The sequence below is a fragment of the Eptatretus burgeri genome, chromosome 18, assembly GCF_056783735.1.
Source record: "Eptatretus burgeri isolate ZD-2024b chromosome 18, Ebu_testis_v1, whole genome shotgun sequence".
Classification (NCBI taxonomy): Eukaryota; Metazoa; Chordata; class Myxini; order Myxiniformes; family Myxinidae; genus Eptatretus; species Eptatretus burgeri.
Genome location: NC_140978.1, coordinates 27,111,001 through 27,126,530, shown reverse-complemented (window position 1 = coordinate 27,126,530; position 15,530 = coordinate 27,111,001). Strand labels below are relative to the sequence as shown.

Below are 15,530 nucleotides of genomic sequence, written 5' to 3'. Positions count from 1 at the left end.
CCCGAAACAAGTCATTGGAGTTACATGGCTGAGAATTTTCCCTGGAGAGGTCACTGTTCAATTGCAGGATACAGTAATGCACTGGATACTATACAGTGCTGATTATACAATGTGCAATGCACACAATTCACTGTATTGCACGGTATACAGTGAACGCAATCCAATAAACTATTTATAACATATTCAGCACACACAACCCAAATGGTCTATCACTGCAGTGCACCAAATCAACAAACTGGATGATGTACAGTGTACTGATCCAGTATACTGTATGATGTACAGTGCACCAAATCAGTATACTGTATGATGTACATTACACCAAATCAGTATACTGTATGATGTACAATACACTGATTCAGTACACTGTATGATGTACAGTGCACTGGATCAGTACATTGAATGTACAGTGCACCAAATCAGCATACTGTATGAAGTACAGTGCACTAAAATCAACATACTGTATGAAGTACAGTGCACTAAAATCAACATACTGTATGATGTACATTACACCGAATCAGCAGACTGTACGATGTACACTACACCGAAACAGCAGACTGTACGATGTACACTACACCGAAACAGCAGACTGTACGATGTACATGACACCGAATCAGCATACTGTACAATGTACATTACACCGAATCAGCATACTGTACAATGTACATGACACCGAATCAGCATACTGTACAATGTACATTACACCGAATCAGCATACTGTACAATGTACATTACATCGAATCAGTATACTGTACGATGTACATTACACCGAATCAGCATACTGTACGAAGTACATTACACCAAATCATAATACTGTATGATGTACAGTACACCAAATCAACATACTGTATGATGTACAGTGCACCAAATCAGCATACTGTATTATGTACAGTGCACCAAATCAGCATACTGTACGATGTACATTACACCGAATCAGCAGACTGTACGATGTACATTACACCGAATCAGTATACTGTACGATGTACATTACACCAAAATCAGCATACTGTACAAAGTACATTACACCAAATCATAATACTGTACGATGTACATTACACCGAATCAGCAGACTGTATGATGTACAGTGCACCAAATCAACATACTGTACTGTGTACCAGCACGGTGCATACCATTAAGTACACTGTACATGTACTGTGCTGCTGCAGACAACACAATCCAATGCACGAAGTAATCCGTGTATCCTGAGTGCAGAAAATGCACTGGAATTCAAATTCTGCAATATTTATTTCATTTGCGATTGAACGTTGCGATGTCTCCAGGGTTGTTCCACATTGAGCTGCAAATCTTTTGTGGATAAAGTCATTTTATTTCATTAACTGCTGCATGCGCGTTGAAAACGGACTTTAAAGTTGAAGGGATCCTTCATGGTATGCAGAGACAGCCTGGACAACCATTCCTTTTCAACCACTTAATTAGAGTTCTTCATGAGTGCTTAAGCCACTTGCTGAGTGCCCATTGTCGACAGCGTTCCCGCGCTACGTTATTCTGAGCGAATCATTCACTCTCTGCGGATGATTTTGCCACTCCACCTCATTCAGAGTGAGTGGTTCATGCTCTGTCACCCTGAGCGAGTGGTTCGTGCTCCGTCACCCTGAGCGAGTGGTTCGTGCTCCGTCACCCTGAGTGAGTGGTTCGTGCTCCGTCACCCTGAGCGAGTGGTTCGTGCTCCGTCACCCTGAGTGAGTGGTTTGTGCTCCTTCACCCTGAGCGAGTGGTTCGTGCTCCTTCACCCTGAGCGAGTGGTTCGTGCTCCGTCACCCTGAGCGAGTGGTCCGTGCTCCTTCACTCTGAGCGACTGGTTCGTGCTCCGTCACCCTGAGCGAGTGGTTCGTGCTCCGTCACCCTGAGCGAGTGGTTGGTGCTCCGTCACCCTGAGCGAGTGGTTCATGCTCCTTCACCCTGAGCGAGTGGTTCGTGCTCCGTCACCCTGAGCGAGTGGTTCGTGCTCCGTCACCCTGAGCGAGTGGTTGGTGCTCAGTCACCCTGAGCGAGTGGTTCGTGCTCCGTCACAATGAGCGAGTGGTTGGTGCTCCGTCACCCTGAGCGTGTGGTTCGTGCTCCGTCATACTGAGCGAGTTGGTGGTGCTCCGTCACCCTGAGCGAGTGGTTCGTGCTCCGTCACCCTGAGCGAGTGGTTGGTGCTCCGTCACCCTGAGCGAGTGGTTCGTGCTCCGTCACCCTGAGCGAGTGGTTGGTGCTCAGTCACCCTGAGCGAGTGGTTCATGCTCCGTCACCCTGAGCGAGTGGTTGGTGCTCCGTCACCCTGAGCGAGTGGTTCGTGCTCCGTCACCCTGAGCGAGTGGTTGGTGCTCAGTCACCCTGAGCGAGTGGTTGGTGCTCCGTCACCCTGAGCGAGTGGTTGGTGCTCCGTCACCCTGAGCGAGTGGTTCGTGCTCCGTCACCCTGAGCGAGTGGTTCGTGCCCCGTCACCCTGAGCGAGTGGTTGGTGCTCCGTCACCCTGAGCGAGTGGTTCGTGCTCCGTCGCCCTGAGTGAGTTGTGAAATAACACCCAATTTCCAAGCCGTTTGCCGCATTAACGTGTTTTCTAAATTACTGAGCCAAATATTTTTCCACCCGTCACACACAGCTGTTTATAAAGATTAATGTTGGTGACCATATCCCTGAAATGTCTATTTAAATGCAATGTCGTTTTTCAGTAAAAGCTACTCAAGTTTTCTGGGTTGAAGACAGGAAGTACTGCAGTCGGTATGCACACTGACTCTTACCTGCCGATTCCTGAAAAATTGCCGATATTGGCTAACCGTGTGTGTGTGTGTGTGTGTGTGTGTGTGTGTGTGTGTGTGTGTGTGTGTGTGTGTGTGTGTGTGTGTGTGTGTGTGTTTTATTTATTAAGCATTAACACATTCTTCCTGCTAACTTCTCTACACATATATATATATATATATATATATATATATATATATATATATATATATATATATATATATATATATATATATATATATATATCTGTCTCCCTCTCCCTCTCCCTCTCCCTACATATCCAGATGGTGGTAGTCCCTAGACGTGTGCGGGTGGTGTTTGTCTCCAGACAGCTTTGTTCCGGATGCATCTGGGTAGTATTTATGTCCGGAAGGGTGTTTGTCTCCAGACTTGTCCGGACTGGAGTTTATCTCCAGACTTGTCCGGACAGGAGCTTGTCTCTCGACGGGAGTTCTTTTTTTCGGGCCGTACTTTTAGTATGACCGGTCAAAAATGGATTTCAGACATTTTATTTCCATCTTCACTGTTATTCTATGCAGAATAATTTTGATGAGACAATATGAATCATAATTAACACTCTACCGCACATCTGCCTTCCCTTCCCCCACCCCACCTTGCTTCCCCTTCCCCCTCTCTCCTTTCCACTCTACCTCTTCACTCTCCCTGCTCTCTCTCCCCCACCCCTCTTTCCTCTTCTCACCTCTTTTTCTCCCTCCTCCCTATAATATTTCCATCAGCAAAGCTGGGTGGTACTTGCAAGTATGCAATAAATAAAGGGATGAACAAATGATGGTAAAATGGGGACTTTAAAATGATGTAGTAGTAGTAGTAATAGTAATAGTAGTCGTAATACCCCAATTAATCCAACCTTCTTGTGGGATATTGGCTGGGGAACATTTTAGCCAAAGTTTTTCCTGAACTGACCCGGCCTGAGGTTCAGTGGAAGTTGATGTGAGCAGGAATTTATATTTATTCATTCATGATGCCATAGATAATTCACAAAAGCAAAAATACTCTTGTAGTGGGGCAACTTAGCTAAATATAGCATAACAACTGTGCATTTTGTGAGGAAAGCACCAAATTTGGCACACTAGTAGCCTATCATATTATGAACAGATTTCGATATTGGGCCATCTCAAAATTTTTGATGGCAGTGGAAAATGGCTGCCACCGCCATCAGCGGCTGAATTTGAGATGGCCCAATATCCAAATCTGTTCATAATATGATAGGCTACTAGTGTGCCAAATTTGGTGCTTTCCTCACAAAATGCACAATTGTTATGCTAAGTTGCCCCACTATTGGCAAAAGTCACCGTGGCGTATTTTAAGGTCTACCAACCAATGCAAGAAAACAGCATAACCAGCTTAACATCCATTGGAGGGACTCGCACTTAGTAATGCAAAGCCACATTTCAAAGTTGGCCGAGCTCCAAAGCCTGTCGCCAACTGAGCGTTCTCCGGTGTACAAAGGCCTTCCTTGGCACACCTGAACTCCGATCCACATACAAGGCCTTCATCTGCAGCTTGATGGTGCACTGCTCTCCTCCTGGCCTGGCTCCTCTGCATCACATTTTGCTCAGATTGTCGCCGTGGAAACCAAGGCCTTCAAGATTATTGAAATCTCCCACGATGAAGGTAAGTCTATGGGCCTATCACTTCACCATCAGAGACAAGTGGGTCATCTTTCTGTCTTCCACTACCTCCTTTCTGGTCTTGCACCCTCTGCTGTCTCTGTCCCCCCCCCCCCAAAGTACCTGCAGGATGCACATGGTCCACCAGGAACCCCCTTCTAGTGAAACTGCCTAAATCCAGAACCACGACTCACCACCACTCATTTATTGCTCTCTTTTCCCACCTGTGGAACCGCCTTCCACACTCTCTTCGATCTCATTCTTCTCTCTCGGTCTTCAAGACAGCTGTTCACCACTATCTCAGGTGATCTGAAACCATGATATTTTCTACACCCGTTAAACCACCCCCACCCCTCCCAAAATTTTGCGAATGTCTCCATCTTGTCCACTCCTTGCATTCTCCCCTAACCCTCATGGTTACCTGGATCCCTAGCTCTTTCACAAGCCTAGACCATGTATGAAAACAAACAAAAAAACCGATTCTGGTATAATAACCCCCTCCCCTGAAAGCATTTACAATCGTAGGAATCAAACTTGATTACCTTTTCCTTTTCTTGATCCGGCTCCATGTCTTCAAAACATGTTCCTGCTGAAAATATTCACAAATTGACATCAGTTCTTATCTGTTGTCTTTTGCTTTCGAGGCATCGATAGCTAAGTTAGATTGCATATAACACTGCACAGTTCTACAATGTGCCAGATGTCCCTGCACAGTGCAGCCAGACAGTGTTGTCGTGTTACTGTATAGTTATACAGTGTGCTGGATGTTACTGTATAGAGAAGGAATACAGTGTGCTGGATGTTACTGTAAATTGCAGCTATACAGTGTGCCGGATGCTACTGTATAGAGCAGGAATACAGTGTGTTGGATGTAACTGTAAATTGTAGCCATATAGTGTGCCGGATGCTACTGTATAGAGCAGGAATACAGTGTGCTGGATATAACTGTAAATTGCAGCCATACAGTGTGCTGGATGTTACTGTATAGAGCAGGAATACAGTGTGCTGGATGTAACTGTAAATTGCAGCCATACAGTGTACCAGATATTACTGCATAGAGCAGGAATACAGTGTGCTGGATGTTACTGTAAATTGCAGCCATACAGTGTGCCAGATGTTACTGTGTAGAGAAGGAATACAGTGTTGGATGTAACTGTAAATTGCAGCCATACAGTGTGCCAGATGTTACTGTATAGAGAAGGAATACAGTGTTGGATGTAACTGTAAATTGCAGCCAGTGTGCCAGATGTTACTGTAAATTGCAGCCATACAGTGTGCCAGATATTACTGTATAGAGAAGGAATACAGTGTGTTGGATGTTACTGTAAATTGCAGCCATACAGTGTGCCGGATGTTACTGCATAGAGCAGGAATACAGTGTGCTGGATGTGACTGTAAATTGCAGCCATACAGTGTGCCAGATGTTACTGTATAGAGCAGAAATACAGTGTGTTGGATATAACTGTAAATTGTAGCCATACAGTGTGCCGGATGCTACTGTATAGAGCAGGAATACAGTGTGCTGGATGTAACTGTAAATTGCAGCCATACAGTGTGCCGGATGTTACTGTATAGAGCAGGAATACAGTGTGCTGGGTGTAACTGTAAATTGCAGCCATACAGTGTGCCGGATGTTACTGTACATTGTAGCCATAAGGTGCTTGTTGTCTTTGTACAGAGCAGGCATACAGTATGCCTGATGTTACTATACAGAGCAGGAACACAGTGTGTTGGATGTAACTGTAAATTGCAGGCATAAAGTGCCCGGTGTTATTGTACAGTGCAGCTTATGCCATGCAGTGTCCTGGATGTTTTTGGTTTTTGTTTTTTTTGTCTACCTTGTCGAGGCTCATGTGAGAGCTAACACACAACGCACATCAAGGGGGCATGAGACAGGAGGGGAGGGAGTGGGAAGGACAAAACAGTGTGGAACTGAGACATTAGGAGATCTGTGGAAGGGAGAGGGATGGGACGGGGAACATGGGGAATAGAAGATGGACATTACAGGGACTTTCAGGAAGGAAAGCAGGGAATTTGAAGGAGGTGGGATTGGGTGGATTAGTAGAAAAGATCGAGCATTTGGATGTGGGATGATAAAGGTAGTGGTGAACAGATGTTTTGAAGGCCTGGAGGGAAGAATGGGAATGAATAGAGTGAGGGAGTTTATTCCAAAGGTGGGGAAAAAGAGGAATGAAAGAGTGAAGGTGAGCAGTGATTCGTGATTTTGGTAGTTTTAGCAGAAGGGGGTTGTTGGCAGACCTTGAGCGCCCTGCGGAAATGTTGTGGGGACAAATCGCAGAGAGGGCGGGGGGGGGGCGAGGCTGGAGAGGAGACGGTAGAAGACACAAAGACCACCCACCAACCTGCGGTGATTGAGTGAGAGGCCCAAAGACTCAGCCTCATTGCGGGAGATGCCAATGATCTGAAATGCCTTGGTTTCTGCAGCGTGAAGCCGAGAAAGGTGGGAGGCAAGAGCACCAGCCCAGAGGGAGCGTAGTACTCCATCAGGCTGCGGACAAAAGCTTTGTAAGTGGTCAGGAGCTCAGGTGGGCCGAGGAAGGACTTTGCACGACGGAGGATTCCCAGTCGGCGACTGGCTTTGGAGGCGAGGTTGGAAATGTGACTTTCCCAGGAAAGGTCATGGCAGATAGTGAGACCCAGAAGCTTGAAAGAAAGGACTTCTTCCAGAGGATTGTTGAGAAAGTGGATGGGGGGGGGGGGGAGGGGGGTTCTAAACGGTCCTTTCGAAGAGACATAGTGAGAGTGTGAGATTTGACCGGAATGAAAGACATGTTCCACGTGTTGGACCAGTTTGTGATTTTATCCAGATCAGCAGTGAGCGAAGAAGCTGCTGCTTGCCGGTCAGAGGGATGACCGATGGTACGGCAGTGGTGGAGTCATCAGCAAAGAGATATCGAGGATTTTTCAGTCGGAGAGATCATTGATGAAAACCAGAAAAAGAACCGTGCCCAGAACGCTACCTTGAGGAACTCCAGCCTGGACAGGAAGGGGGGATGAAAGAACTCCAGTTAGGGCCACACGTTGACTGCGACAGGAGAGGAAGTCTGTGAGCCATGAGTGGAGATGGCCTTGGATACCATAGGAAAAGAGTTTGGTGAGCAGGGTAGGATGCCAGACTGTGTCAAAAGCACGTGATATGTCCAGGGATACGGCTCGGATTTCATGTCTGGCATTGAGGACCTCCATCCATTGTTGGGAGAGCAGAAGCAGCATATCCAGGGTAGAGTGACCTGGTCTGAAACCAAATTCAAGATCGGAAATCAAGCCATTGGAGAAGAGGAAGGATTTGATGTCTGAAGCGATGATGGATTCCATAACCTTGCTGATGATTGGTAGAAGGCTGATTGGTCTGTAGTTGCAGGGATCTGTTTTTGCGCCTTTTTTGTGCAGGGCAGTGATGTTTGCTGATTTCCAAGCAGATGGCAGATGACGTTGAGCAATTGAGAGGGTAAATAGAACAGAGAGAGGGTGAGCAAGAGCAGAAGAGCAGGCTTTGAGGACACGTGGGCTGATGCCGTCTGGACCGGTTGCAGAATCTGAGTGGAGGTTTGACAGCAAGCTCTCCACCTTGTCAGGAGAAAAGGATACAGAGTCCAGTGACAGTTGGTTGCGACTGGGTAAGGTGGGTAGAACAAGAGATGGGTTTTGGACACAAGATATAGCTGCAAACACCGAGTTTAGGCATTCAGCTTTTTCACGTGCGGTATCAGCAGTGCTGCCATTTGAGGTAAGGGAGGGGATGGAGGGGGAACATACACCAGAAACAGATTTGATTAGACGCCACCAGGATTTTGAGGAGGGAGGGAGGTTTGAGAGTTCAGACTTGAGATGAGAAAGATGTTGTTTTCTGGCTCTCCTGAGGGTAGATACACACTTGTTCCGAGCTTTATGGAAGGAACTAAGATTGCCCTCAGTTGGGTTTGCTTTCCATGAGGCAAAAGCAAGTTGTTTCAGGACAACTGCCTCACCACAAGCTTCATTGAACCAAGGGCGGGAGGAAGGGTAGGACAACTGAAGGCGAGAGAGGATAAATCTGTGCATGAGGGAGAGCAAGTTTCTTTGAAAGAATTCCCAGGATGAGTTTATGTTAGATAAAGTAGCGATAGGAGACCAGTCTATAAGTTTGATGGCTGCTTGGAGACCCTGCCAGTCGGCTTGAGTGAAATGCCAGACTCGACGGCGGTGAGGTGGTTCTCTGATAATAGCCAGAGAGATGTCCACTTTGACAAGGACGTGGTCAGAAGAACCAATTGGAGCGGAGGAAGAACAGCAGATATTGTCAGGGAAATTTGTCAAAATCAGATCCAGAAGAGATGGAGCACCATTGGTTGAGATCCGGGTAGGGAAGTTGACCGATTGAGTCAGTCCCAATGAGTCGCAGAAAGCTTTTGCTGAGGTGCCATGACAGGTGAGAGAGGTACCCCCACCTAGCCAACTGGCATGATGACAATTGAAGTCGCCACATATGAGGGAAGAGAGAGTTTGGATGAGAAGATAGAAGTTGGTCCATGTTTTCAGATAGTGAGGTGTAGATTGAGTCATCACTGTTTGGTGGACGGTTCAGTGCACATATAAACATGAGGTGGGAGTGGAGGGGAAGCCATAGCCAGAGGTATTCCTGGGGGTGTGGGGGAGTGAGGGCAGTGCATGGAGAGTGAGGCATATAGTCTTTGATGAAGAGAGCAACTCCTCCACCAGGACGAGGCTCAGGTCTATCATACCGGAGGAGGGAGTAACCAGGGAGAGATACTTGGGAGTCAGACACGTCTTGGGGAGGAAAGTTTCTGTTTGGCAGATTAAGTCTGGTTTGTCAGTGGCAACCTGTATGGAAAGATATAGAAGGTTTGAGCGAAGGCCCCGGATATTTGAGGTCCACACTTTTAATGAAGAGGGAGGGGAGGAGGCTTTGGGTGCAGGGGGTGGGGGAGGGGGAGGTAGGACAAGGGAAGTGGGGGGTAGGTAAGGAGGGTTGTTGAAAGAGTGTGGGGGATTGCAGAATATCTAGGAGAGGGGCCGGATGAGGAGGAGAAAAGGCTCTGTGGTACTGGCGGAGAGGGGGACAAGAGAGGGGGAAGAAGGCAGTTGAGGATTTGAGGAGCTGGAGTGAAGAGATGGAGGTGAGAGGGCAGTGGAAGGAGGCAGCTTTGTGGATGAGAGGGGGGGCAACTTTGAGAAGGATGAGTGAGGTGGATGAATGGAGGGAGAAAGGTGAGGGGGGAGTTTTTGAGAGAGGTGAGAAGGAGGCTTGGAGGGAGAAGAGTGTGATGGTTGCTTTGAGAGTGAGGGGTGAGAGGGGTGAGTTGGCACTGAAGTTGGAAAAAAAAGAATGGTTGATGGAAAGAGAACATTCATAGCAAACTGGGGTTTTTTAATGTTTTCCGTCAGAGATGCGATTTAACACAAGTCTTGATGGATGCAATAAAGGCGAATTCAGAGAATGGAGAGAAGAAATGCTGTAACAGTTGGATTTTTTAGGCAAGGTATGAAGGAAAGGTCGAATTGAAAGCAGTCTGTTTAAATAGCAGAAGAGTAGTGCATGATGATGCAGTAAAGAGAACAACACGTGTGAAGGAGGAAGATGAAGCATTATAAGAGATCGTTTTTATTATTATCATTATTATTATTATTATTATTATTATTAATGCTTGAGAGAGTTTTCAACAGATTAGGTCATGGAAGTGTTGGAGAAAAAAATCGAGGAAGAAGAAAAAGAAGAAGAGTCATAAGTGAGGAAGGAGAAAGGAAACGGTCTTTTTGTTTTTTTTGTTAGTTTTTTAATTTTTTTTTGATTTAAGATAAGAAATAGAGTGATTAGTTCGGAGGGATAAGTTGGGGGGACGTTAGGAAAGTGGGGGAAGATAGAAATTGAAGGTAATGGGGAGAAAAAACAAAACACGATCGTACACCGAGGGTAACCGGTAGGCCTCAAGGGTAGGCCGAACTAGGAACACACAGTAACTTGTAGGTGAGAGAATAAACAGTAAAAACGGGACAGATAATGACCGGAAACTTAACTTTCAGATCGTCAGCAGAGAGCCCTGAACGAGACGTGTCGACGCTCCAAATCCGGAACCGGAAGTGACTGTACATTGCAGGCATAGAGTGCCCAATGTTATTGCACATAGCAGTGAATATAGCATGCCAGATATTACTGTATATTGCAGTTATACAGTGGACAATGTTATTGTGCAGAGCAAGGAATACAGTGTCAGATGTTACTGTACATTTCAGGCATACAGTGCACGATGTTATTGCATGCAATTGTGAATCGGGGCATCTTGGCCCACCTTATTCAAAGTTGTGTGAATGGAAAAATAACTCAGAGTCAATAAATGCTTACTTTCTCCTGGAGCACTCGTGAGATCAATTGTTACATGCTGAAAATCATTTGGTGGAGCGGTTCCAAGATCACTTTGTTGGTGTCCTGCCGGAGCAGCTGTATAAATGGTTGGTGCTGAAGTTGGTGGGACAGCTGTAGAAGTGATTGGTGGAGACGTCGGCTCGTCAGTTGCCAGGGTCGTTGATGAAATGGTTGGAGGAGCCTCATCCTTTTTCTGCTCATTCAACAGTTCGCTCAATGGGGTGGTTTCCAGAGCTGTCGTCGGGGGGTTGTCCGTTGGAAATTGGCCTTTTACATCCGTGCGATGTGGCAGTGAAGGATTCTATGAAAATCAAAAGCAAAAATTCCGCCATTGAGCTTAAGGCCCAGTCACACCTTGACGTTTTAGCCAGCAATGGCAACGTATAAAAATGCACATAAAACGTTGGCGTACGCTGAAGTTTTGAGGTTTTTTTTTTTTAAGTTTTGGTCGTATTCATTACGTGTTGGTCGTATTCATAACGTATTAGTAACGGGCACAGAACGTTTCGTTGTGTTATCGATAACTTATACCAACGAATGCTTAGCCTGTTGTCGGCGTTCACAACCTATGCCCAATGATAGTTTAACTTAGTCATAGCGCGTTGCACGTATCGCCGACGAACTCGTGGCGTTCTCTGTTAAACAGCTGCCGCACGCAGATTTAAATCATAACCGCCTGAAAATTGGAAGTGTCAACATCGCAGTCACACCTTGACGATTTAGCCAGCGTATGCCGACCTATGAAAATGTGTCTAAAACGCTGGGACACGTCAAATACGGTATGGGTAAGTTGTGTATACATTAGGAGCACGATGAAAAACAATGAAGTACGCTGGCATATTACGTGGTACGTCTAGTACGTTGTGAAATTTCAAGCATGCTGAAAATTTTACCACGTACTCGACGTATGGCTCACAAGTTCCGCATACGCTGGCATAAGTTCTCGGCACGCTCCGCAATCGTTTACACACGTCGGCCACACATTACTTGTAAGTTACTCATAAGTCGAAACACGTCGAGGTAATGTTTAGCATACCCGAAACTTAATTTTTAACCTACGAGTAACGTGCTTTGAACCTATTAGTAGCGTGCTTTGAACCTATGAGTAGCGTGCTTTGATCCTATGTGTAACGTATCTCAAACGCACATTGTCGTATGTAGACGAATTTGATTGATGTCTTTCGGATGACCACAGAACTTACTGAACGTGTTTCTAACTTACATCTACCGTATAATGGCGTATTGGCAGCGTTTAGGGGAAATGGTATATACAAATGGGCTTTACAAGAGGAACCCATCAGTGTTCCAGACTCCATGTTGAGTAGATGTCAGTAGCAGTGGCAGTAGCAGTAGCAGTAGTAGTAGTAGTTTGAGAGAATTTAGTGATGTCGATGTTATTAGTAGTAGTTCGAGAGAATTTAGTGATGTCGATGTTAGTAGTAGTAGTAGTAGTAGTAGCAGTAGTAGTAGTTCGAGAGAATTTAGTGTTGTCAATGTTAGTAGTAGTAGTATTAATATTAGTAGTAGCAGTAGTAGTTCGAGAGAATTTAGTGATGTCGATGTTAGTAGTAGTAGTAGTAGTAGTAGTAGTAGTAGTAGTAGTAGTAGTAGTAGTAGTAGTAGTTTGAGTGAATTTAGTGATGTCAATGTTATTATTATTATTAGTAGTAGTAATAGTAGTAGTAGTAGTAGTAGTAGTTCGAGAGAATTTAGTGATGTCGATGTTGGTAGTAGTAGTAGTAGTAGTAGTAGTAGTAGTAGTAGTAGTAGTAGTAGTAGTACTTTCAAGTAACGTGTTGCAAAGTGTGAATAACGTTCGTGTAGCGTGCTTACAAAACGTTACTCATAGGTTAGAAATAAGTTTCGGGTCCGCTAAACATTACCTCGGCGTGTTTCGACTTATGAGTAACTTACAAGTAACGTGTGTCAACGTGTGTCAACGATCGCATAACGTGCCTACAACTTATGGCCAGCGTAGCGGAACGTGTGAGTCATACGCCGGCATACGTCGTAAAATTTCAAGCATGAAAAAATTCGAGGAAAACCCAAAAGTTCAATGTTTAAAGTCAGCGTACTACCACTTATGGCAGTGTTTTTCAGCGTGGTCTTAACATATACAAAACGTACCCATAACGTATTCGACGTGTACCATCGTTTTACACAAATTTTCCAATAATCGGCATAAGCTGGCTTAAACGTCAAGGTGTGACTGGGCCTTTAACTAAGGGTTATGTCTCATAATAACTAGGACCTTGAGAGTTAACGGCAGTTTCAGTTTCTAAATAACATTTAAGGCTCATGGGGTAACTCAGGCACATATACTGTATAAGAGAGTGATGGTGAAACAATCATAGACCTTCCACAAGTGCGGGAGAAACGTTCGTTGCACCTTTCATAGCAAGTGGGGGTTAAACATTCATAGACCTTTCATACCAAGTGGGGGTGAACTGCTCAGAGACCTTTCATACCAAGTGGGGGTGAACTGCTCATAGACCTTTCATACCAAGTGGGGGTGAACTGCTCAGAGACCTTTCATACCAAGTGGGGGTGAACTGCTCATAGACCTTTCATACCAAGTGGGGGTGAACTGCTCATAGACCTTTCATACCAAGTAGGGGTGAATTGCTCATGGACCTTTCATACCAAGTGGGGGTGAACTGCTCATAAACCTTTCATAGCAAGTGGGGGTGAAATACGTACTTGCAGACCCTTCACAGAACGTCCTGTGCTGAGAATTCTCTTCTATCTGATTTAATTATTTTTCAATTAGTTATTTATGCTGAAAGGGTCAAACAGCAAGGATGACTAGAGAGCTGTGCTGAAGGGTCTGGCTGTGCTAATTAAATAAAAACTGGTGAACTTCATGGCCATTTTTAATTTGCATACTATTTCATAAGAGGCATCGTATTTCACATTAAATTTTAACAAAACTTGCATATATTAATTATAACGACTCGTTGGCTTAAATGTGCTTGGGGAAGCAGAGCAGAGCCAAGTCCACAGTCAGTGCTCAGATTGGGAGCTCCATGGAAGGTCTGATTGAGGAACAGAATGACAGCGCAGTTGGTGTCATGCTCACACCTCAAATACCTGGTCACTGACATACCTGTCCCTCTTTGGAATCGGATCCAACTAAAAACGACTAACCTGGTGTTGCATCAGAGGGTGCGGTATCTCGGAGTATGTCGTCATTGATAAGTGGATAGAAATCCAAGTGTCTTGTCTGAATTTTGGCTGTGTACAGTCACTCGAAAATAGCAGGTCACTGTGTGCTAAATCTAATTAGAGTATAAATGGATGTTGGTGTTATGTTGGATTAAGGAAAAAGAATGGGGTTCGTAGTCCTGGAGAAGTAAATTTTGAAACAATTTAATAAGATGTGGATACAGCACAGATATGATGGGCCAAATGGCCTCACCTTGTGTCTGACTTTCCTATCGCATACTTAAGGGTCTACTCTGGGGAAAGGAATACAATTGCAGTTGACCATTTCATGGAGACCACCCATGAACTTCACCAGATATTAATTTGATTAATACAGGCAGATGCTCAACAGAGCTCTCTGTCTTGGCATCCCATTGCACCCTTTAAACATTAACAAGCTCGAATGAACTAAGATCCTCGTCCTCTTAATGATGATTTCATAAAAATGAATATGACGTCATTGTGATGTATCAGGTTTGCGATAAATTATCTGTGCTAATGCCCGGCTTGATTCCAGCAAACAAAATTCAAACAGCTTGCCCAGTTTTGGAGATAATGGTATAGGCGATTTCCATTAGCAGCGATATTATGACGTCAACTTTTTTTCTGGGAAGAATTTCCAAAATCGGAGATGGTTACTGCCTGCTCGTGGGCTTTCTGCATATACATGGCAAGTTTCACGAAGATCCGATGAAAACTCTGGGTTGTGAAACAAAAAGTCAAAAAATAGGAATGACGTCATAAAAATTGATATGACGTCATAGTGATGTATCATATGTGCGGTAATTTATCTCTGCTAATGCCCTGTTCGATTCCCACAAACAGAATTCAAAAAGCTTGCCTAGTTTCGGAGATAATTTTTTAGGCGATTTCCATTAGCGGAGATATTTTGACGTCATAACCTTTTTTCCAGGAGGAATTTTCAAAATTGGAGATGGTTACTGTCTGCGCAGGGTATTTTTACATGTATATGCCAAATTTCAGGAAGTTTCGATGAAAACTGTAGGCTGTGAAACAAAAAAGTCCACAAGAACAACAACATAAGTAAGACTTAGAGATCCTCCACAAGGATCTAAAAAAAAGACTAAAAGTAACGAAAAACAAGGTGATGTTGAATCCATTAAAGACCTTTAACAGACCTTTTTCAAGCCTTCCAGTAACCTGGTAAGATCAGCCTTTGTCATGTTTTGATCGGATTTCATTTCTTGAAGCTTCACGAGAACTTGATCTGCAGCGGTCTTGGCCTGGAATAGACAAAGTGGACAAATTACAGCAAAAAAAAAACAAAAAAAACCATGAAATTAACGACACTTTGGTCTAAGGTGGTGGGTGATGTTGGGAATCGTTTGGGGATGCATGAGCTTTGAACGACTCAACATCTCCCATATCTCTGGCTATTCTCAGAGAGCTGCCTCAATGCCGGCGAGTCTGGCATTTCACTCAGGCAGATTGACAGGGACTGCAAGCAGCCGTCTCTCTTCATAACTGGTCTCCTATATCTACTGCCCCTGATACCAACTCAGCCTGGGAATTCTTCACCAGAAACCTGCTCGCTCTCATGCACAGATTC

General features: G+C 44.8%; 1 protein-coding gene across 1 annotated transcript in view; it reads right to left on the bottom strand.

Annotated features, from left to right (window-relative positions):
- LOC147008783 (uncharacterized) overlaps positions 1-15,530 on the bottom strand; it is a 49,204-nt gene that overhangs the window by 23,868 nt on the left and 9,806 nt on the right. Inside the window, exons 2-4 of the mRNA XM_085863743.1 lie at positions 15,100-15,204; positions 10,736-11,057; positions 4,917-4,963 (exon numbers count right to left, since the gene is read on the bottom strand). Of these exons, the coding sequence (XP_085719869.1) occupies positions 4,917-4,963; positions 10,736-11,057; positions 15,100-15,204 (474 nt within the window). The remainder of the gene's footprint in view (positions 1-4,916; positions 4,964-10,735; positions 11,058-15,099; positions 15,205-15,530) is intronic.